Source organism: Fomitiporia mediterranea (genome assembly GCF_000271605.1).
Source record: "Fomitiporia mediterranea MF3/22 unplaced genomic scaffold FOMMEscaffold_5, whole genome shotgun sequence".
Taxonomy (NCBI): domain Eukaryota; kingdom Fungi; phylum Basidiomycota; class Agaricomycetes; order Hymenochaetales; family Hymenochaetaceae; genus Fomitiporia; species Fomitiporia mediterranea.
Genome location: NW_006760390.1, coordinates 2,248,474 through 2,270,306, shown reverse-complemented (window position 1 = coordinate 2,270,306; position 21,833 = coordinate 2,248,474). Strand labels below are relative to the sequence as shown.

The 21,833-nt window shown below is 47.7% G+C and overlaps 9 protein-coding genes across 9 annotated transcripts; 6 read left to right on the top strand and 3 right to left on the bottom strand.

The window, feature by feature from the left end:
- Positions 1-345: 345 nt before the first annotated feature.
- On the top strand, positions 346-2,802 carry FOMMEDRAFT_167433 (uncharacterized protein; the record flags this gene model as incomplete). The annotated part of the gene is made up of 6 exons (XM_007265733.1): positions 346-615; positions 678-858; positions 910-936; positions 999-1,081; positions 1,144-1,289; positions 1,354-2,802. The coding sequence occupies 6 exons, from the start codon at positions 346-348 to the stop codon at positions 2,567-2,569; spliced, it is 1,923 nt and encodes a 640-aa protein (XP_007265795.1). The 3' UTR covers positions 2,570-2,802.
- A 470-nt stretch (positions 2,803-3,272) lies between these two features.
- FOMMEDRAFT_133514 (RabGAP/TBC) lies at positions 3,273-5,453 on the bottom strand (the record flags this gene model as incomplete). Its single annotated transcript, XM_007265732.1, has 7 exons — positions 3,273-3,453; positions 3,531-3,756; positions 3,815-3,852; positions 3,902-3,918; positions 3,975-4,318; positions 4,380-4,589; positions 4,646-5,453. The coding sequence occupies 7 exons, from the start codon at positions 5,451-5,453 to the stop codon at positions 3,273-3,275; spliced, it is 1,824 nt and encodes a 607-aa protein (XP_007265794.1).
- Positions 5,454-5,679: 226 nt separating this feature from the next.
- On the top strand, positions 5,680-8,312 carry FOMMEDRAFT_121761 (uncharacterized protein; the record flags this gene model as incomplete). The annotated part of the gene is made up of 6 exons (XM_007265731.1): positions 5,680-5,806; positions 5,893-6,218; positions 6,272-6,690; positions 6,747-7,064; positions 7,129-7,852; positions 7,920-8,312. 6 exons carry the CDS (start codon positions 5,680-5,682, stop codon positions 8,223-8,225), a joined length of 2,220 nt encoding a protein of 739 aa, XP_007265793.1. The 3' UTR covers positions 8,226-8,312.
- Positions 8,313-8,511: 199 nt separating this feature from the next.
- Positions 8,512-10,032, top strand: FOMMEDRAFT_106706 (inorganic diphosphatase). Its single transcript, XM_007265730.1, has 7 exons — positions 8,512-8,591; positions 8,653-8,691; positions 8,793-9,046; positions 9,127-9,401; positions 9,458-9,622; positions 9,680-9,789; positions 9,844-10,032. The coding sequence occupies exons 1-7, from the start codon at positions 8,582-8,584 to the stop codon at positions 9,879-9,881; spliced, it is 891 nt and encodes a 296-aa protein (XP_007265792.1). The 5' UTR covers positions 8,512-8,581; the 3' UTR covers positions 9,882-10,032.
- An 85-nt stretch (positions 10,033-10,117) lies between these two features.
- FOMMEDRAFT_140221 (uncharacterized protein) lies at positions 10,118-14,591 on the bottom strand (the record flags this gene model as incomplete). Its single annotated transcript, XM_007265729.1, has 13 exons — positions 10,118-10,206; positions 10,263-10,645; positions 10,704-11,382; positions 11,440-11,743; positions 11,799-11,894; positions 11,957-12,187; positions 12,241-12,583; positions 12,630-13,201; positions 13,254-13,881; positions 13,937-14,042; positions 14,098-14,143; positions 14,197-14,400; positions 14,463-14,591. The coding sequence occupies 13 exons, from the start codon at positions 14,589-14,591 to the stop codon at positions 10,118-10,120; spliced, it is 3,810 nt and encodes a 1,269-aa protein (XP_007265791.1).
- Positions 14,592-15,002: 411 nt separating this feature from the next.
- Positions 15,003-16,721, top strand: FOMMEDRAFT_121754 (FAD-binding domain-containing protein). Its single transcript, XM_007265728.1, has 7 exons — positions 15,003-15,237; positions 15,294-15,393; positions 15,443-15,594; positions 15,642-15,967; positions 16,021-16,303; positions 16,357-16,440; positions 16,495-16,721. The coding sequence occupies exons 1-7, from the start codon at positions 15,024-15,026 to the stop codon at positions 16,653-16,655; spliced, it is 1,320 nt and encodes a 439-aa protein (XP_007265790.1). The 5' UTR covers positions 15,003-15,023; the 3' UTR covers positions 16,656-16,721.
- Positions 16,722-17,016: 295 nt separating this feature from the next.
- Positions 17,017-18,616, top strand: FOMMEDRAFT_82819 (uncharacterized protein; the record flags this gene model as incomplete). The annotated part of the gene is made up of 5 exons (XM_007265727.1): positions 17,017-17,085; positions 17,148-17,420; positions 17,487-17,704; positions 17,769-17,889; positions 17,942-18,616. Coding segments are annotated over 5 exons (1,356 nt in total), but the record flags the coding sequence as incomplete, so codon positions are not given.
- Positions 18,617-18,700: 84 nt separating this feature from the next.
- Positions 18,701-20,231, bottom strand: FOMMEDRAFT_106696 (Pkinase-domain-containing protein; the record flags this gene model as incomplete). Its single annotated transcript, XM_007265726.1, has 5 exons — positions 18,701-18,782; positions 18,835-18,900; positions 18,961-19,317; positions 19,374-19,658; positions 19,741-20,231. The coding sequence occupies 5 exons, from the start codon at positions 20,229-20,231 to the stop codon at positions 18,701-18,703; spliced, it is 1,281 nt and encodes a 426-aa protein (XP_007265788.1).
- Positions 20,232-20,407: 176 nt separating this feature from the next.
- FOMMEDRAFT_146208 (uncharacterized protein) lies at positions 20,408-21,127 on the top strand. The gene is made up of 5 exons (XM_007265725.1): positions 20,408-20,518; positions 20,586-20,725; positions 20,784-20,810; positions 20,861-20,921; positions 20,981-21,127. The coding sequence occupies exons 1-5, from the start codon at positions 20,468-20,470 to the stop codon at positions 21,020-21,022; spliced, it is 321 nt and encodes a 106-aa protein (XP_007265787.1). The 5' UTR covers positions 20,408-20,467; the 3' UTR covers positions 21,023-21,127.
- Positions 21,128-21,833: the final 706 nt, after the last annotated feature.

The following is a 21,833-nucleotide window of genomic DNA, read 5'->3' as shown; positions in this document are numbered from 1 at the left end:
GAGACTAAGTTCGGGGATCGGCGGCGTCGTACCGAGGTCAGGATTCGCGTTCCATGCCTCCTGCCATAACACGTCAAATTAGTGCCATTCATCTGTAACTCGTTCGCGCCCTCATCGGACACGTGCCTTGGCCGGAAGTCCAGTAGGGCAATCAAAGTGCATCAAGCTAGCGCCGTCCAGTGCGCGTATCATGCTAGCTGCCAATGGCGAAGACCACGGAAGCATCATGAAACCAATGCTGGCATCGGAGATGCCACCGACCGAACCCGTCATCCCCCCGCCTTTTGCATATATAACCAGCGCTGAAGATGCATCGTTTCGTGCACGTCAAGGTCTTGCTCAACGATGTCTACCTTAGAAAGCTCCCCACTGCTCAACCGTGCTTATCAGAAGCACTACGACCCCAGTAGCCCAATCCTCCATGAAGCAGAATCCACAATGGTCAATTCTGCTTCCGGTTTCTCAACAGCAAGCTCAAAAACCCAGGCCTTTGGCATTCAGCGTGAGTCCGCGCCCCGAAACTGGGTACCCGATCCCGAGTCCCGGGACGAGGAAGGCCGTGCGCGCACCCTCATCATGTGCTTCGATGGTACTGGAGACCAGTTCGACGACGACGTAAGAACCTCTGCGCGATTGTTATTTGGATAAATTTTGACGCTATCAACATTATTGCGCAGAACTCGAACGTTGTCCAATTTCTTTCCTGCTTAAAGAAAGACAACCAAGCGCAACAGCTCATCTACTATCAGGCCGGCATCGGTACCTATACAAACTCTGCGTTTGTAACACCCGTTACGAACAAGGCCAGTAAGATATTGGATGAGATGGTTGCCTGGAATCTCTCCACCCACGTTCAAGGTTTGTTGAGTATGATTGTTACGAGATCCCCGTCACTGACATCAGAAACAGAGGGCTATCAATATTTAATGCAAAACTGTAATATTTGTTTGACATATTTTCCAATTCGACAATGTTAACAGTTATTTTTTGTATTTCAGACAGAGCCGGTGATAAGGTCTGCATTTTCGGCTTCTCCCGCGGCGCATACACTGCCCGTGCTCTCGCTGGAATGGTACAAAAGGTATAACAGTCTCTCTGGGCAAGTAGCATACATCCACTAACATTTTTCATATTAATCCCAAGGTTGGATTGTTGCCACCATACAACCATGCTCAAATACCCTTTGCCTGGGCTATGTATACCAGAGAAGACAAAGACGGCCTCATCAACAGCATAGGTTTTAAGAAAACCTTCTCAACGGACGTTGACATCGATTTTCTCGGTGTATGGTTAGTATTCCCTCCACCACGCAAGTCCTCTATTCATGACGTCTAAACATGCGATTATGATTAGGGATACTGTCGCGTCCGTCGGTATCGTCGGCAAAGAACTGCCCTTCGTCGGCACGAACAGCTCTATTCGTGTTTTCCGTCACGCACTATCTTTGGACGAGCATCGCGTGAAATTCATGCCGAACTTCTACCATCATTCACCGGATTCCGACCCCAAATCAGCTGAGACTGCTGGCTCAGAAGCAATAACCGCTGTTCCGAAGACATTCTCATCTCCTGACCAGGGTGCCGTCAAAGTCAATAAACCAAAAGCGAAGAAAATGGGGAAACACCGTTCAGAAAGTGAGATGTTCGAGGCTACCGTTAATGCACAGAGTGGTGTCGATACCGATGTGCTCGAAGTCTTCTTTGCGGGATGCCACTGTGACATCGGTGGCGGCTCCGTGAAGAACGGGACTCGGAACTCGTTAGCCCGCATCCCGCTGCGGTGGATGATTCGTGAATGTTTCCGTGCTGAAACAGGCATTATCTTCGACAAAGACATGCTAAAAAGGAACATCGGTATTGATGCTGATATGCTTTATCCTATTGTTCGGCAACGTCCAGCACGTATTCCCGCTCCTTCCAATGCGGTTATTGCTCCAAGGGACCCCCAGCCGTCTGCATTCTTGGAGTTTTTCAAAGTTATTGGCGGGTTGATTGCCATTCCTTTGACAATCATCGCTCGTATTATCGCCTTCCCCATTAAACACTTTATGCTGCTACTAAAGTTCACGAGGGCAGGGAAGTGGGTACGGAATACGATTAAGAGTGGCTGGTCGGCTATTACGGGATTATTCAAGAAGGCTGCCGAAGAAATCAAGCCGGATGCCCCTGCTTCTCAGGACAACTCAAAGCAGTTTGTATCTGAAGAGGAAGAAGAACTTGGCGACGCGTTGCAACCTGATTACGACCAGCTTTCACTCGCATGGTTCTGGTGGATCCTAGAACTCATACCCTTCCGGTTCCGAGAACAGAAGGGCAAGCGTGACGACTACTTCGTGCGCGCGAACTTTGGTCAGGGGAGGAAGGTTTACGGTGACGCGAAGAAGAATGGGATCAAGGTACATAGGAGCGTGAAGACCCGTCTTGAGGTTGTTGATAAAAGAGGGAAGAGTGTTTACAAGCCGAGGGCGTGGTGGAAACATCACCCTGCGCCAGACAAGAAGGGGAAAAAGGTCGCTGGACCGGAGGTTTGGAATATTGACAACCCTGATCGATGGGAGTGGGTTGACTGATTGACTGACTGGCCGAGCAACTTGCTTGCTCGTCATTGTGGACGCTGTGGTTGTACGATTACGAGATTGTGTGTGTGTGCCTGCACTGACTTTGTTACCTACACTTGGGAAACCCCATGCCTCGCCTGGGTCTCACCCGTTAATTATGTTCATTGTAGTTATAATTACAAACTTTTTATCCTTACTATGGGAAACCTCCCCTCCCCCACCCCTAAAGTTAGCTAGCACTTTCGTCAAAATACCATTCACCAGACAGCACCTTCTACATCTGTAGTGTTCTATGTAATTGTCGTCAAGACACGGGCTTTTGAAATTTCATAAGTTTAGCACTGACTTGTTCGATCAGTCAAATGACTCGACACCCCAATTTTCCGTTGCCTGACACGGTACAAATGATTCACTAAGCATCTAGCATACGACAGCTTTTAGGAGTCATCTAGTCTCTCAGCTTGGTGGAATAAAGACAGTCAACTACTCTGAACTCAATTAAATTTCCCGTCATACTTTTGACTAACCAAGGAGACAAGGAGATGGGCGAATCGAACTAACGTTAAGTGTCCCCCCCCTCTTTTGAAATGAGACCTTCCCCGCATGGTTCAACTTGGTATACAGCATACAACAGAAACCGAACTAGTTATAACGATAAAGTACGAATGAACAGTTGAACAGTCCAAATAACTGAATAGTAAAATTGGTGGTGGTGTTACAAATCCGGCAACTCCCTCTGCAACAACCTCGCCCAAGTACTATCCTTCCACCACCCTTCAAGCCCTTCAATCCGTTCCCAGACATTCTCCTCATCCAGTCCGAAGATCTCGTACTTACCATTCCCCATGAGAGTGCCGTCCCGTTTAGCTACTTCGATCGCGGCTTTGTTCTCTCCGCTAAGTAAGTGAATAAGTATCTGTGTCAGAATGACGAACACCACAAGTAGTTCTTATAAATGAAGGGAAGAACGAACCTCAGAAGACTTAGTAATTCCTGCCGATCCGGAAAGAACAAACGAGACTCCAACGACGCCAAAATCGCGAGCGCAGCTCGGAACAGGAAAGAATCTCCCTCGAGGACGAGTACGTCCCATATTCGCGCACATGCCTCCAGGGAAAGGTGGTCGAGGAATAGAGGAATAATCCATTCGGGGAAATATGCAGCGGGGGAAATTTGGTGCTGCTTGAAATTAAAGTAAACTATGTGGTAGAGCGATTAACAAAAAATGGGCCAGAGAGTTCGAGAAGTTGGACGGACCTTTAGGCATACAGTCTGCTAAGAGAGTATCAAAAATACTGGACCCTTGGTAAGCTTAGGTCATTTGGGACTTGTTAAGATACATACCGATAATAAGCATCGACCTGAACAAATAGAATTTATTAGCATATGAGAAGCAGAGAATTATAAAAGCACTCACTTCTTCTTTACACGACAAGCCTCCATAAAAGCTTCGCATGCAATGCCGCTCTACCAGGTTCCTCATAGTCACAAATGCAGATGCCGGCTGCATATTGAGCAAGAGCATAGCAGCAATTTTGCTAGCACCCATCACATAACCGAGTCCTTCATCAGAACGTGAGACCACCCAGGCACAGAGCATATCTAGAAGGTCCTGATACATCGGCCCTGCCGTAGGAGTGAAGATGTGGAGCGTTGGTAGTGTCGAGCGAATATCTGCATCTATTAGATTCAGTGTCGTTGTCGGGAATGTGCCTGCAGCAAGGGCTCGGGATGCTCGAGCTAGACACGTCCGATATGTATCTGATAATTCCTGATATGAGTTAGAATACAAGACACTTAAAACCAAGATACTCGCCTTTACTTAATGCTAGATCATTTCCTACAGCTCTTTCCCACATCATACCTCGTAATTTCGGTGGAATGCCATGCCACCACAGCTTGCGCAACTTTGGATCTCGAACGGCATTCTTCCAGTCGGGTACGATTTGCTGCTCCCAAATACTCGTTGATTCCTCTACCAAACGCTCTCGCGCAAGTCGCCGTTCCTCTCGCAGCTTCCTCTTTCTAGCCTCTACAAGACAAACGAAACTTGAGAATGTTAGTTGGCAGACTAAATATAACGCTTACGAGCTTCTCTGCTTTTCTTCATCATAATTTCCCAGTCAGCTAGATGTTTCAAGTCCTCTTCCTTTGGCTTTGGAGGCAAGAATGTCGGCCTTGTCTTCGAGATGACCTTTTCGAGTGCACTAGGCCCAGTGGATTTACTGACACGATGAACCTGTGGTCGCGAGACCGCAACGCTAATTGGAAGGGATTGAGAGTTCGGGATGCCTGCATCCATTGAGGCTCTTTTGGGAGACGGCAAAGCTTCGGAGGTAACATTCGCGGAATCAGAGGGAGTTATTGGATGTTGTTGCGATGACTCGGAGGAGTTGTCTGAAAGGACCGTCACTTGTGAAGCAGGAGGTCTGGAGAGGTCGATGACGACCGAGGGAAACGAATGATGAGCACTGCCATCTGGACTGCTGTCTTCACCTTTTGGCGAAGGGGAAGCGTCTTCGTGATTCGGATGGTCTGCCTCAGAGCTATGTTCTGGAGTACCTGGGGAATGCGGAAGGGACACAGTAGCAGGATCGGGAGTGTGGACCGGTGGAGCATTAATATCGAGAGTGGATATAGACGTGTCGGTTTCGTTATACGAGGGTTCTATCTGTATATTTTCAAAGTTGATTTCCTCATCTCCCGCGAAGGGATGAGCAGCCGGTGCATTCCTTTCAAGTTCGCGGCGAATGGATTCGGAGGAGAACTCGAAGTTGTCCTCGCCACCGTCCGAGAAGGCTTCGTCTATGGAGAACCTACGCGAGTCGGAAGCAGCTCCGGGCTTGGCGCTCTTGTCGTCGTCCGAGTCCTGAAGGTGGCCTGTCTCCAGAGTCATTGCGGCTAGCAGGACGAAAGGATGGACATGAGTAGTAAGCGAGGGCGGGGAGAGCAGGAGGATGTTGCTACAGCACTAGTCAGGTCGAAAATGAATGAATTGCACTGCATTGCGCACTTGCACGCCGTTGCCGGATGTGAACGGTCACGATCGACGCGTCTGGTGCCGGAAGACACACACGGACACTGACCGTGACTTTCGACGCGTCTCATCTCCTCCGTTGCCCATGATCGCTGAAATATTACTTGTCCTAGCGGGTCATTCCTCGTCGCTATTCCCGACGGGGGATAAGCTCCACCAGGACTTTGTACCGTATCTCCATCCCGGCGAACAACATTGCCTCGTTGCTCTAGGTTGGCTCTCAAATGCGCATCTCAAGTCACAAGCATATATATACTGATGTCTCCGCATGTTTAACATTCTATCGCGCGTTCGTTAGGCCATATTGCCCTATCTTATCGAAATATAAAAGCAGCCTGCGCCAGATTATCTCAATCCCCCTCCCGGTACATATGCGCGTTCTGTGCAAAACTCAACGAAATTCTAAGGGACGAATACGAGGCACTCGTCGTCGAGACGGAAGCAAAGATTCTGCAGAAAGATGCCAGTTATGTTGGAAGAGGATCGTTCGTACCCCTAAGCGCCATACGTGCAACCTTTGCAGAATGGGAGACTCCTTTTATTGCAGTTGAATCATTGGTCTCCCAACTGGAGAAGGAAGGGCCATGGCCAGCTGGCAAACTCATTGATCTGCTTCTTGTCCGAGTAAGTGGTGTCGCAAGATTCTTGTTTATTCAATCTTACAGACCTTTAAATAGTCAGAGACTGGGAGTCATCGGGTATCATATATCATGTCCCGCCTTGCTGAAGCCGTGCAAAAGATTTGGCGGACACAACTATCCGCATTTTTGGTCCATGGGTCATTGTCTACCGTTGAGCCGCTAGCGAACGAGACCTACGCGCTTCACGATGAAGCTTTCCCTTCTCGAGTGTCGCCTTCCGCAAGGGAGTCAATAGTCTACGTCGGAAGAGCAATCGGAACTGTAAAAGCAATGAAATGGCACCGACAGATTCCGAGCACTGTGGCTCTAAGTCATGCAAGGCTGATTAACAGCGTACTCCCTCAAGATCAACATGCCTTTGAGGAAGTCATCTCTCAGATTCGAGCAAATGTTAGCGAATGGCTTTGGTCAAATGTATTGACAATGCCCGATGTGGAGGATGCTCTCGAGTCATTGTGAGATCTGATATTCTAATTACGTGTACCACTCTGATCATCGCATTTCGATCCAGAGCAAACTACTTCCTCATGCAAAATGGGGAATTTGGGCTTTCTCTGATTAGAGAATTTGACAGGTTAAAGAACTCCAGACTTACGGCACGCTCAGGACCAGGCACGCTCATCCGCGAACAAGACCTCCATCTTGCGCTTCTTCGCGCTTCGCTAGGTACTTCGGCTCAGCACGATCCAAGTCTCTCGCGCATTCGATTTCAACTGCCCAATGGACCCGTCCGCCCCCTTCTTCCTGCACTGAGTCAATCTACCGTCCCTACACTATCCTCGTCGCAATTGGGAGTCGAACAAGTCCGCTTTGATGATGTATTACTAGGGTATGTTGCATCTACTTTCAATTACTTAGAACTGTGTACTAATCGTGACTCGTTACCGCGTCAGCTTTCCCCTGAGAATGACATATGGAATATCGTGGCCCTTAGACCTCTTCCTCCAGACATCGGACCTCACGATATACGCGGAACTCTTCGCCTTCCTCTCATCTCTCCGACATGTACACACCCGTGTACATTCTTGCTGGGCTACACTGTCGAACTCGCAACGTGCACGACGTCGATGGACGGGCCTTGATGAAGGTGGAACCGCAGACTCGGAGGCTCGTAAGGAGCTTTTACGATGCGGATGGGGCGTTGTTAGACTAATGGGCTGGTTTTTGGACGTCCTCTTGGGTTATCTGATGAATGATGTTGTGGAGACAGAGTTCCAACGGCTGAAAGGACTACTCAAGTCCAGCGGAAACTTGGTAGGGAGTAAGAGTTCTGACACGATGCGGCAGTCGAAGTCTACGGCATCACAAGCACTTTCAGCGTCAGCGTCAAAAGACAACGTAGCCTCTTCGTCGAAAAACTTGGACTTCACGACTTTACGGAACCTGCATACGACGTACTTAGATCGGCTCCTTTCTGCGAGTTTATTGACGCAGCCTGCACTTGCCGCAACGATCCGTTCGATTTTTGATGTCTGCGAGCGATTCGTTGGTCTTGTGGAACGATGGGGTGACGTACTTCCGGGTTTACTGACAGAAGGCAGTATATCCGAGGGTGTTTCCGGCTCTGTTGGTCGACTTGTCAAGGAGAGGCAGGAAGTTGTGAAGGAGATTGATCAGGTATGTCTTCCAACGATGATTATTAGCTGTTCGCTCTTGTAACAAGCTAATCTTCGTATGCATATAGAATATCAAGGCACTCCTTGAGACTTTCTACGAGCAACTATCTTCGACGACTTCCCAGCCATTGAACATCACTGACGCATCCAAAAGTATCTTCATGAACGCGACTGTCGCGAATTTCTCGAATTCACTTCGAACGTCGGTAAGGGGAAGAACTAAAGGGATGGAAGGAGATGGCGAAACTCGACGACGCATTGAACGGCTCCTCTTGCGTCTGGACTTTAATAGGTTATTTTCTAAGCCTGGTATTGGGGAGATGGCTGTGCCGAGAGAGTCGCTGGACATCCTGAAGGAAGGTGGTCTAGCTTGAGATTTGGTGTCATTGAAAGAATATACTTCATTTCATATTTACTTTATTATATCCGCTGTATTTTATATCATGTACAGTAATCGTAACAGGCAATGAGAACAGTCAACATTTGCATGCAGCAGTAATTTTGTACCAATTACCAAAAAGTAAATAACTTAGCGAAGTGGAGAGGAAATGAATAAAAAATTAAGCCGGACGCCGTCGGAGTGCCGATTATCAGACGAATATTTATCGATCAACGCCCGCAACCCGTGCTCGTGAGCACATAGATACAGTAGATGAGTGGTGCTGCTGCCAGACGACTGGCTCTCGCCGCGCGTCAGCTCTCTGCTAGTGCATCTCGTTCTTTATCCACTATGTCATCCCGTACGTATCCCTTTCATATCTTCATCGGTACCTTTTATTTATGGCTTTTCGTGTCGTATAGCTTACACACCACGCAACGTTGGTGCTGCGAACACTCTTGGTGAGAATTAATATCACTCGCACGACACGCAGTGCCACCGTACCTGCAATCCAACTTCTAACTTCTAACTTCTAAATATCTCATACTATGATACTATGCAGAACACCGCGTCTACCTCCAACAAAACGGCAACATCATCTCATCCTTCCACGACATCCCGCTTTTCGCGGACCAAGATAATGGCATCTTGAACATGATCGTCGAAGTCCCGCGCTGGACGAACGCCAAGATGGAGATATCCAAGGAAGAAGCTTTTAATCCTATCAAGCAGGACGTTAAGCGTGGTAAGTTGCGTTATGTGCGCAACTGTTTCCCTCATCATGGGTATATCTGGAATTATGGCGCGTTCCCTCAGGTGAGTAGCTGTGTGTTGGGTGTAGCCACTCGTTGGGTGTTGAGTGTTGATATATTGTTGTTATCATTGGCTTGTGGTAGACTTGGGAAGACCCGGCGATTATGCATCCTGAGACCAAGGCGAAGGGTGACAATGACCCTCTTGACGTCTGCGAAATTGGCGAACAGGTTGGCTACGTCGGACAGGTTAAGCAAGTTAAAGTTCTTGGCATCATGGCGCTTCTCGACGAAGGCGAGACGGATTGGAAGGTCCTCGTTGTGGACGTTCAAGATCCATTGGCTCCCAAGTTGAACGACATTGAAGACGTCGAGAGACATCTTCCGGGTTTGATTAGGGCTACTAACGAGTGGTTCAGGTAGGAGACCTTCATTGTGCTTAATGTCATCCGTTTATCACGTTTGTTGTATGCAGGATCTACAAGATTCCCGACGGCAAGCCGGAAAACGCATTCGCATTCTCCGGAGAGGCGAAGAACAAGAAGTACGCCACGGAAATCATCCATGAATGTCATGAAGCGTGGCGTCGCCTTATAACGGGAGAGAGCCCTGCAACAACAGCCTCTTACGAACTCTCCATGTACGCCATTTACTATATCCTTTTCACATCCGTGAACGCTTAAACGACTTTTTCTAGTTCGAACCTTACTCAGGAGAACTCGCCAGGCGTGATCAGGATGAACGATCCTGGATACCTCGCTCTGCCTGCTGAGAGACGTGAGCCACCTGCTCCAATCGACCCATCCAGTAAGGTTTCTGCTTTATGCGAATGAGCTGCTTCTCAATTCCACTCGCTTCCAGTTAACAAATGGTTCTACATTTCATCCGCTCAAGTTTGAAGAGCCAAAGGCCTCCTGCAGGACAACAGGACCTTGGAACAACACGTCACACTCAAAAAGCTACTTTTTACTTAGGTCATAAAGCTATAGGAATGGATGTTGTTTCGTCCACTATGTTTAAGAAATAAAACAACGTGAAATTGCGAATGAGTATATATGTAGTATGGTATGGACAGGCCTAATGATACAGGTTACTGGGATGTGACAACTCAGAAATATCCACGGACTAGAGGGTTTCAGCTCTTTGTTCTATCTCCCAGTCCATCTGGTTGCGTTGGTGGATACCGACAATATTTGTCAGAGATGAAAGTGACTGTCCAGGTTCCTGTACGAACTAACATCAGTATCCAACTCAGACCATAAGTGAACACAGATACGAACCTTCCAAAGCAGAGTAAATCGAATATTCATGGCTCATCACACCTGACACCGTATGCATCTCAAGCACTTTACCAGGCTTCGCACCCTTCCGAGTCGGCCGTTCTGCACGCTGATAAGTGAACGTGAAGGGCGGTTCTCCGACAAGCGAGAACGTAATCTGTGCTTGTGTCCCTTCGTGGATATCTTCAAAGTATTCGCGACCAGCTGCAACTTGAGCCGCGGGTAGAGGGTGGACGTCGAAGTGGATATTGTCCACTGTTGTTTTGCATTGTTGTTGTTGGTGAGAGACGGAAGTGATTGAGAAGGGACCGGGGTTTTGGTGCACGAGTGCGAAGGGAGATTCTTTGACTACTTGTTCGTGGTGTTTGTTGTTGGCTTTGAACCTGAATGCGATGTCAATCCACTCGTCAAGGTGTTAAGAGCTTGAGATAGGCAACGTACCCGATAGTCCATGGTGGAATACCTTCAAGCTGGAATTGAGTAACATCACCAACACAAAAGTGTTCTCGTCGGTCAAACGGTACGATCGCCGCACTTTCAGCCACGTCAACCCAAATCGACGTCCTCAATGGATCAGGAACAGCCTGCATACACGACGACGCATCTCTCACAGACTCGATCGTAACCAAGTGCGGACCGATAGTACTGAAGAGATAATTCGGTAAGTTGACTTTCCATTGTGGTGTCCAAATCTCGACTGTTTGACGGTGTTCTTCACTCGCAGCGAGGTTCTTTACTGATAGCTCGAGGTGGAAGGGTGGCTTTCCGTCTAAGACGATCATGTCGTCTGAAGAGTACGAGTCTAACGGGACAAACGCATCTCCAAGACAATGTGATAACCTCGCTTGTTTCTTGAACTGTGCCGAAGGTCTGCCGATTACTTCCTGTTCGAATAAGAGACGTTCTTGACGTGGGATGACGTGACCACGATTTTGGTCGAGTGGGTAATTGGCATCACCGATTTGTTTGACTTCGTAGTACATACGACCTGCTTGAGAGGTGTAGAGCTGAAGGCGGGCGCGGGAGTTTATACTGCTGAGGATGGGCTGTTCGAGGATACGAGTCCCTCCTGCCTCGTTTCGAGTTGCAACGTTGTACCCGATTTGGAAGGGAGGTCGTCCTGAGGACAGTCATTTTAGGTATTGCTTAAGAGAGGAGAGAACGTGTTTGAACGCACCTGTCACGTCCAAATCGACGTGGTCTTCCTGTCCTTCACAGATCGGTGCACGAACATGAGAGCCGTTAAAGCTGTGGTATACCACTTCGGTCTCTGGGGAGAGCTTCACGAATGGGCGAGGTATCCAAGCGACCTTGAAGTCCGCTTCGCTTTCCACGATCGAGCCTGGGCATTGAGAATCTGACACATCGGTCAATCGATATGACCCCTTCTCTTTGACTACTAGGTAATCATTAGGGGTTTTCAAGATAGCGGTTCGCGTTGCGTTGTTTAATTCGGATAGTTGATATTTCACTTTCCATGGCTAAAATGGCTTCGTTTTAGAATATGAAAGCATTGAGGTGCATTCTGTTACTCACGCCCTCGCCCGTCAATCGCATCGGTAAACGAGCTTCTTGGCCCTCCAGAACAGTTGTTTCTCGGATTTGGTCCTTCGAATAGAATCGAGCATTTGGCTACATTCGTCAGAATTTGATTTTAGTGTCGGCGATGCATGTTTATAGACAGTAAAGCTTACCTTCACTCGGCGGACATTGACAGACAATCCTGGAACAGCGAGGTCTTTTCTGCACCCGTAGGAATCCTCGACATTAACAAGATCAATCTGGAACGTGCCGCCATATCGATCAATATCGGATGGAATGGGGACCGTGATCTTCTCTCGACTGTTCTTAAGGTCCTTTAAGCGTATTGTTTCTGATCCCTTAGGGCCAACTGCTTGAACTTCCAGATTCCATGGACCGTCTCCCTGGAGAATCGTTAGTTGCATGTACTTCGCGAGTAATCAGTCCAACAACTTACACGAAGGTCAACGTCGACGTCAACAGTATTTCCAGAACAGCTGTTAATAGACTTCCTGCTGCCACCTACGCTTCTGAAACTAGCCGATGCAAGCGGGTGCACGACCTGTGTGATACTAGGTCCTTCGAGCTTCACCCGTTTGTAGTTGGCATCACTTAACGAAGTGAAGGTATAAGTGTAATTGCCACTACTTTCTGGCTGGAGGGTTATTTCGCCTCTTGATCCCTGGAAAGTACGCGACATTTCCTTGGCCTGTTCGTTATTCCGCTTCTGTTGGTAGAATACTTGGAATGGCGGTTTGCCATGAAGGACAAGGTATGCTGAAACGCCCGTATCTCCAGAGCTGTAAGACCGTCAGAAACATAAGTCATAAAGAACAAATTACTCACCATTCATGGATTCGTTTCCAGTCAATTTTCGCAGTTGGATGAGGCTGAAGCACTACTCGACATGTTTCTGGACTGAGAACATCCCCAGGACAATATTGTCCCTTTACATCCAAGATTGAGTATTCTCCAGGTGCATTCGCAGTTAACGTAAGCTGGTGTCTTCCAGCAGGGGAACTGACTGTCTTCACCCATGGTTTAGGTGGCTTTTTCTCTGTAGTGTCTTGACCTGGCTGGAAATTTACTTTCACGTCCCATGGACCATCTTGGCTGTCATATTCGCGCGCAGAAATCGTCAGCTGCGTTTCCGAACCGATGAGAAGATCTGCAGGGTTTCCAGGTGCACAGTCTCTGAAGGACATTGCGGCACGCTTCAAGACAGAAACGGACCGAGTCGTCTCCTTCAACTGGGAGGCACTGACGTCCGGAGTTTCTCCTCTGCGAGTGATTGCTGGCATTAAGGATTGTACGTTACCGAGTCCATCAGAAAGAGAGTCTAGCACATATTCATGAGATCCTGGGACATCCAGTTGCATGTCGAGAGGTAATCTGAGATCATGAATTTGACCCTGCTTCTGTATAAGCACTGTTAGCTAGGAAAAAATTGCAGAGTTCACTGACACATACATCAGGTTCGCCTTCCATCCTATCTACAGAAAATACTTCTCTTCTGCCGTTTATGTATCTATGCCATCTCAAGTTCAGCGGCGGTACACCAGATACTTGAACAGATAGCTCTTCCTTAGAGCCAACACAACGAATGGCATTCCCCTTCACAAGACCATCGGGAACAAATGCTGCTCGAGGGCAAGGAACGACCTGGACTTCGCTGCGGAAGATGCGAGCCATATTCGATGTACTCATTTCTAGCACACGCTCGAGTTGTACGGTGCCCAGTTTATTCACTCTTAGGTACGTAAGTGATTGGGTTTCTTCAAGCTCCTTCTGGGAACCCTTCGGGTGATCCTGTATCTTCAGAATCTCTTCGTCCTCCTCGTCCCAATCCACATCGCTTTCCTCATCTTCTGTGGATGCAGAAGCCTTCGTTGACCGAAGAGTATCTAAACGCTGTTGCTCAATAGATCGCAATTCTTTTGAACTTAAGTCCACATAATCCACTTTCCCGTTCCCTGGACGAGTGATGCTATAGCGTATATGAGAGGGCTTCGTGTTGTTGAGGAGAACAGGAATGAGGACTGCGTTTGACGAAGAACTGAGACAGTATGATTGCCCGTCCGGATTTAACTTGGCAGTGCTTAGTACAGACAATGTCAATGACACTTTATCAAGATACGTGAGTGATAACGTACCCGGTAGGCGACATTCTGACGGTGTGCTCTCCCTTCAAATGGTCATCGCTGGACAATAAGTCTCGTAAGCTAACCAAACGACCGCTTGTAGACAGCTCTCTTCGATCTAAGTCGATTGAGGTCAGTCCACCAGTCATAACGAAAGCGTCAAAAAGGCCTACAGTAGTCCCTCGCAGACGAGGACAGAGAATATGAAGATACGCCGACCTAGAGATTGTTCAGTCATCAGAAGCATTATAAACGATTATGACCGTACTGACATGGATAGTCCCAAACAAGATTCCATTCACAAGCGAAAGGATGAGTATTTGCAATAGCACTGCTGTTACTGCATAGTTGAGCTTGGGGATTCGTAGGCGCTTGAGGATCAGGCAGTAGGAAATGTCGACAAGAATCCACTTGAGCGTAAGATTGACAGAGGGTTCTACAACAAGGCTGTAGAGCCAGTCGAATATTTTTATTGCCTGCAGTGTAAGGTCTTAAGTATCAACACAAATGTACGTAGACGTAGGTCTCATGAACACACCTGGCAAAGGAGTCCAAGGCTAACAATGTAGAGCCGTTGAGCTGGCGCGTCGACAATTGACTCTGGTATCAGAGGGCCCTTATGTTTTTCGATTGGATTCTTCACGGGAGGAGGATCTTTACTCGACATAGCTATGCCGAAATCTGCGAATGAGGTACGCGCAAGTCAAAATCTGGAAGAAACTGAATGATGAAAGACGAGCAGCGCGTCCGTGTCTGCAAACTGCTCACGTGTCGTCCACACGTGCCGACGCGTTTTTTGTGTCGCGTCCGGCTCGGACTCGGAGACTCGGACAAACAACGGATCATCTTTCTCATAGAGCGACGAGGCTCTCTATTAAGCTCAATGGCTGCCTCTCGCATTGTAGCAAGCCGGCTCAGACAGCAATGTCTTACTCGACGTTGGATGAGCTCGTCTGCGAAAGCACTTTCAGGTCTCAATCCGGTCACGGAAACCGACTTGGCTCATTTTTCCCGAATACTTCCAGATTCCGCTATCCTCTCTACTCTCCCTTCTAAGCGTCTTTCATCTGAGGACCTCGCTACATATAACACAGACTGGATGGGGAAATACAAGGGCAAAGCAACTACTGTCCTCAAGCCTAAGACAACCGAAGAAATCAGCGCTATTTTGAAATGGTGCTGGGATAAACGCATTGGCGTTGTCCCTCAAGGTGGCAACACTGGGCTGGTTGGTGGTAGCGTACCAGTTGGCGATGAGATCATAATTAACCTGGGCAACATGTCCAAAGTACGATCATTCGACCCAGTGACTGGTGGGCTCTAATCTCGCTGTGCACATGATTTGCATCTTAAGTATTTTTAATTGCAGGGATTCTAGTGGCAGATGCTGGCTGTATATTAGAGGCTTTGTCCGAACACATTGCTCCTCATAATCACGTAATGCCTCTTGACTTGGGAGCTAAAGGCAGGTAAGCCTGATAGAGTGATTACTCATGTTCATGCTAATATTGTTTTCAGCTGTATGATTGGTGGGAATGTAGCAACCAATGCCGGTGGCTTGCGGGTCCTACGATATGGTTCCCTACATGGCAGTGTGCTTGGGCTTGAAGTGGTTCTTCCGGATGGTACCATTCTCAATCAACTTTCGGAGCTCCGGAAGGACAACACGGGTAGGCACATACATTGTAAGGTAGCATGCATAACTCACGTGAATTAGGTTATGACTTGAAGCAGCTCTTCATCGGTGCTGAAGGAACCCTCGGTATAATAACCGGCGTTTCCATCCTGACGGCGGCGGCTCCTCGCTCGTCTAATAATCTGTTCTTGGCTCTTCCGTCTTTTCAGAATGTCCTTCCTTTATACACGAAGGTCAAGCAGCACCTATCCGAGATACTGTCAGCCTTCGAATTCATCGATCGCAAGTCCTATGACCTCGCGGTGAGGCACGGTCAAGGCAAGGCATTGGCTGACGAGGAGATCGAGGGTGCGGAATGCTTTGTGCTCGTGGAGACAAGCGGTGGAAAGCGAGAACATGACGAAGAGGTTAGACCGATTCTTGACTCTCGGCGCAGAATTCCAATCTTTTGCACACACAGAAACTTAATGAACTACTAGAGGTCCTCCTTGGATCTGAGGAACCATTAATTAACACGGGAGTACTGTCACAATCTCCCTCACAATTCGCGTCAATATGGGGGTTGCGGGAAGGCATAACGGAAGCTATATCCAAGGAGGGAAAGGCGTACAAATACGATATCTCGATTCCCTTGGGTGCTTTCCAGGAAGTCGTAGATAAGACTCGAGACCAGCTGCAGAAGAAGGGCTTAATACGTAAGGGAGCAGTGCGAGACGTTGTTGGCTTTGGCCACGTAGGTGACGGTAGGTTTTCATTTTCTGTTCTGCACTTCGATTTTTTACTAGAGTGTTTGTAGGAAATCTGCACTTAAACATCGTCGCGGACCAATATTTACCGGAAATTCGAGATGCATTGGAGCCATTCGTGTACGAACTTGTTGGTAAGTGCTCAGCCATGTGTCATAAATCCTGCACTTCTCATTATCTCTGAGCAGCAAGCTACCGAGGCTCCGTCTCCGCTGAGCATGGGATCGGGTTGATGAAGACGCATGCTTTGCGGTATTCGAAGGATGAGGTTAGCAGGGAATGGATGAGGAAAATAAAAAATCTCTTTGACGAAAGGGGCATAATGAACCCAGGTAAAGTACTCGACTAGCGCTAGAACCGGGACTTGTAGCACTTGTAAACGTATCTCAACGTACGTTCTTGCATATGAAATAGCAGCACTAGAACACAGTCGACGGTAGAACTTGATTTACTAGAGAAACCTTATCACGCCACAAGCGGATGTGGCCCGAAGTGGAAAGAAAGTTCTCACAGACTATGCAGGACTGGAGCAAAAGCGGAGATTCACGTCCAAAGGGAGTGAGACAAGGTCAGCCCAAAAGCAAACCTGAACCCGAACCAAACCCACCAAGGAGCATCGAAATGGTAACAATGACCTTACAATACTGCTGGTACAAGGTCTGACCCGCTCTTATCCGTCCGCTTAGATCTTCCAACAGCACGACGGCACACCCATCAAGTTCTTCCTACAGAAGGACATCCCCTATGACGAACGAATAGCGCTTGAAGCGGCTGTTCGGGTGCGTGAATTCATCCCTTTGGCTAGGTGCTTTAACCCACATTTTGTCCCTTTTGTGCGCAGACGGAAGGTGGAATTATTGCAGAGAAAGTACCCATTCGGGGATATGTCATTGTGTTACCTGGCACGGCAGAAGCTGAACGCCTGCAGACGGAATGGCGAGATGAGGCTCGTCCGCACAGGTTTTTCGTGGCTACGTCATGGGTCCAGGCATGCAAGGAGACCAGGCGACTAATTCCACAGGTATTCACCAGAGATGGGTATCCTATAAAGATTCACGTCCACAAATCGATTTCGAACGTGCCTACGAGAAACGCTCTTTTTGAAAAGATATCTGTTCGTTGCTGTAATATTTTCTTTGTTTATCCCGCCTCTAACGTTTAGTCTCTTCTGCCTATGTAGCTTCATGGTGGAGACCCAGATGTTTCAGCCGACGAGGCCAGCGTCATTGTGGCAAGTGAGGACAGGGACGTATTCAAAACGATGCGCAAAAATTTCCAAGACAGCGAAGACAAATTTGTCGAAAACCTGAAGTGGTTGGATATCTGCATTGGACAGCAGATCTACTACAACACGCCTACTTCGACACGAAACCCTGGTGGAAGACGAACTGGTGAAGAGTGAGTTCACAAGTGGTTGGAGGTTTTATTTTCTCTCGAGACACACTGATTATTTCAGTTGCAGACGCATGCCGTTTACCGAAGAGGACGAGGCAAACCTCTGTAATTGGATTGCCACAGTGATTCCGTTCAAGGAATCAGGTGGTCGAACAGGAAATAAAATTTATATGGAACTCGTTGGGAGAGTAAGCCACATCCTAGGCTAATTTAATTTCTTTTAGCTCATGACGTTTGCAGGCTGGTCAGCCGGGCTACGAATGGGTCGCAAGACATACATGGCAGTCCTGGCGCGAGCGATACAAAAAGAACTCCGAGCGACTTGATCGACATATTGCCGCAATCGTCAATGTCGGCCAGGCGAATGGAACTATCGTCCAGGACAGAGCTCCATTCGGGTACTTCAAGCTCACGGAAGGTCGACGAAGCCAGTCTCGGCGTCGCAAGAGACAAGAAAGTGAAGGAGCTATTGGGGAGGAACTGAGCAGAGAACCTTCACGCGAGATCCATTCAACGCAGACGCAGGACGAGGAATGGGCTATTCGTGAGGGAAATAACCCCACCCCCGACTGGGCAAAGCGCAGTTCACAAACGGTTGTCGATTTCGCCGAGTCGAACTCGAATGAACATAAACGTCAGAAAGTTAATGATGCTACTTTCCGAACATTCGTCCTTGCCCCTGCCAACGAGGCCCCCTCAGGACCGTCGTCGTTCTCAACTGCTACGGAATTCGCTGCAGATTTCGGCCATCATGGACCAGTGGTTGACCCAGCAGAACACGAGATTTTAGCTATCGCTCGGGACCAGCGATTCCTTGCTGACGAAGTACGCGCTTATTATCAACGTAGTGGAGATCTCATGGTAACTAGGCAGCGTTTTGAAAGAGTTCGCGCTCTTATTGATAATCTACCATAGTAATTCCTGCATTGTAATTAAATGCATTATAATACAAGTTTGTCCATAATCAAAGCAGAACAAAGTTTCAGATAAATATTATTATTAAGGCAGATCCAAGTCTGTCAGTAGTTGGTATTTGGCCGCTCCATGAGGTGCAGCTGGACTGTCCGGCTTCTTTCGCGGCCTAATTAGTGATGGTTAGTAAAAACCATCGCTGGCAATAACGACAAATGTACTTCTCGCCCGCAGCTACGGAAGGGAAAGAACTGAATAGGTCTGGATGTTTTGGAAGAGGCGATTCGCTATGAGAAACATTAATATGAGTAAGAGACGGTCGCGGACACTTTATCTGCCAGACATACCTGAAATATGGATGCTGTAGAGCCTCTTCCGCATTTATACGTTGATCTGGATCGTACGTCAATAATTGTGACAATAGGTCAATTCCTGCCACGGTCAGGTACGGGAACTTTTGACGGAATTGAGGTGCATGAGACATGGGCAAGGATATCGTTTTCGCGAGTGGAAGGCTTGCATATCCCGGCCAGGATGATGATGTCGGAGGGCCGAGCATCTTGAATATCAACGATAATTGCTCGAGTTCATTCTTGGCTGGAAATATGGGTTCCTTCAAGAGAAGCTCTCCGAATATGCACCCGACGGACCACATGTCGACAGCGGTAGAGTACGTTGTCGCGCCAAGAAGGATCTCTGGCGCTCTGGTTCAGCGTGTTTAGTGACAAATACCACAGAAGAAGTAGCAGTGAAGACATACCTATACCAAAGAGTAACAACTAGTTGTGTCATACCACCTAGCCCAACGGGATCTCCATATCTCCGCGCAAGACCGAAATCCGCGACTTTAATTGTTCCACGGTTATTCATCAACAGGTTGCTCGTCTTCAGATCGCGATGAAGAATCCAGTTTTTGTGACAATGAGCCACTGCCGACAGCAGCTGTCGCATAAGCGTTTTGATCTCGGATTGGAGAAATGGTTGAGGCATGAGAGTGAGCAACGATTTCAGATCATGCTCAATGAAGTCCATGACGATGAACACTCTATGCCAATCCGCATTGTAGATATGCATGCCTGTGTGATGCCTTTTTGTCGCGGTACGGAATGAAGTGACGACGCACGCACTGAGTTAATGTTTCTCCTACGACAATCTCTCGAATACCAACGACGTTGTCATGTTTGCACGCTATAAGCGCGTTTATCTCGCGCAGAGCGGTGATAGGAAACCCATATTTCTCCTCGTCGAGCTTCAGCTTTTTCAGAGCAACTATGTCACCCGTTTGCTTGTCTCGAGCACGAAATACCACGCCGTAGGATCCCTCTTCGATTTGGTTTAAGCGTTCGTATGAATAGACGGAACGTGAAGGAATAAGGGGAGGATGATGAGTGCGCGGCGGAACGGATCTGCTGTGCGACGGTGCAGTTCTGCTTGGGATATTTGGAGGACGGTTCGACGCTTGAGCTGGTTCAGGTTCGTGGACCCTGATATTCTTGACTTTTTGTCGCTTTTTAATCAGCCCTTGCTCTGGAGTACTGCTCTGTGCCTGGTTTTCTTCTACATCCCACTTGGATCTCTTTCGTGAGTTTGGTGTCGAGGGACCTGCGATGTCGGACATGGAGGCAGACGAAGTCGAAGAGGTAGAAGTTAAAGAATTGAACGCGGCTTGAGGCTCCGGAATCCAGCCAGATAAGGCAAGCGAACCGGTTCGGCAAAACAACTAACCGAATCCACCACGACTGAAAGTATAAATGGTCACTTGTCCATTGTATTGATACGGTTCAGCACTCAGTTCTGTCTCACAAGCGACTCTCTATCAAGCTCAGTGAACCATAACGCTACCTAGTGCTTAAGATGTCCAGTACTCCAGACGTATTTCCGGGTAAAGTGATCCTGGTTGCGCATGTACGTTGTGGTTGTCTAGAGTATGTCTATATGAATTCGCATTGACTGCCCTTTTTAATACCCGCAGTTACACTCCCAGCCAGGCAAGGGAGACGACCTCCAGCGTTATCTGACAGCAATTCACAAGTTCGCCAACTCTGACCGCGAGCCTGGGTGCCTCACGTTCCGCACGGCCAGGTCGGGTGATACATTCGTTGTCTTTGAAGAGTACGGGCAAATGCACTCTGTACACTATAGGCGTATCTCATTGCCGTTATCTTCGCAGATACACTGACAAGAATGCTGTGTCCAAGTCAGTTTTCTTCCGTTGATCGTAAATTAGACTAACACTATGCTTGTTAGACACTTTGAGAGCGACCAGTTTAAAGCCCTAGCAGGAGCCATTCCTGAAATTGCACTCGGAGTGCGTACTCCCACATACCTTACCACGAAGTCATACATGAGTACTCATATTACATACAGCCGCCAACGCTGACTTATTTCGAAGAGTTCAAGAGCCAGTGAGCAACGCCATATTAAAAATATCAGACGAAGGAACAATTTAAAATAAAGGAACAATATGTAACATTGTGTATTATTCCGTGGAATCTGTGAATATGAGAGATATTGTTATTTCCTGTAAATACTACGCATTAGACTTCACACGGCTTCAGTGCTACTTTGCATCGAGTATGATGAAATGTCCAAAAACAAAGAGACGATCGTCACATTATCCAGACGATGAGGGGCTAATACTTAACGAACAAGTTAGTATGATAGTAGAGATGTTGTCTTGAATTAATGTCGAAGAATTAAGTTGAGGTTAGGTACAGTCTGTAGTCGCTGTTCCGTGTAGTTACTAGCTACTTGTTAAGGCACCTTTCGCATCACGTGTGAGAATTACGCAGCATTTCGAGTAGGGACTGCAGCGGATAAGGCTATCCGCGGTGTCGTACCGCGGTTGAAAAATTCCCACGGATACCACATCCGCGGATAACTTTCTCACGGTATCCGCGGTTTTTGCACATCCGTCAGATGTATATAGAAATCAAATACATCTACTGTAGACATTCATAACTTCCAAGTATTAGCATTCATTAACTAAAAAAAGACAAAAAAATTCTACTATGTCTCAGAACTATACCCTACACTCCTTAAATTCAATATTTTTCCCATCTTACAACATGTCCTTGTCTGACGAGATGTGAGTCATGTGACAGCTGTCTGCTTGTTTGTTTTTACAGTAACCATTAACAAAATGACACTCTCTACATAAGTAATGGTTGAAGTATATTATGGTCTCTGGCAGGGGTGTTAGGGTTATATGAGACATTGA

Bases quoted from the DNA above. Each gene is read 5' to 3' on its own strand.
- FOMMEDRAFT_146208 (XM_007265725.1), top strand. From the start codon at position 20,468: ATGTCCAGTACTCCAGACGTATTTCCGGGTAAAGTGATCCTGGTTGCG. The intron at 20,519-20,585 runs GTACGTTGTGGT...TAATACCCGCAG, and splicing joins AAGTGATCCTGGTTGCGCAT to TTACACTCCCAGCCAGGCAA. The intron at 20,811-20,860 runs GTCAGTTTTCTT...TATGCTTGTTAG, and splicing joins GACAAGAATGCTGTGTCCAA to ACACTTTGAGAGCGACCAGT.
- FOMMEDRAFT_121754 (XM_007265728.1), top strand. From the start codon at position 15,024: ATGGGGAAATACAAGGGCAAAGCAACTACTGTCCTCAAGCCTAAGACA. The intron at 15,238-15,293 runs GTGGGCTCTAAT...TTTTAATTGCAG, and splicing joins ATCATTCGACCCAGTGACTG to GGATTCTAGTGGCAGATGCT. The intron at 15,394-15,442 runs GTAAGCCTGATA...TATTGTTTTCAG, and splicing joins GACTTGGGAGCTAAAGGCAG to CTGTATGATTGGTGGGAATG.
- FOMMEDRAFT_106706 (XM_007265730.1), top strand. The intron at 9,623-9,679 runs GTACGCCATTTA...GACTTTTTCTAG, and splicing joins GCCTCTTACGAACTCTCCAT to TTCGAACCTTACTCAGGAGA. The intron at 9,790-9,843 runs GTAAGGTTTCTG...ACTCGCTTCCAG, and splicing joins TGCTCCAATCGACCCATCCA to TTAACAAATGGTTCTACATT.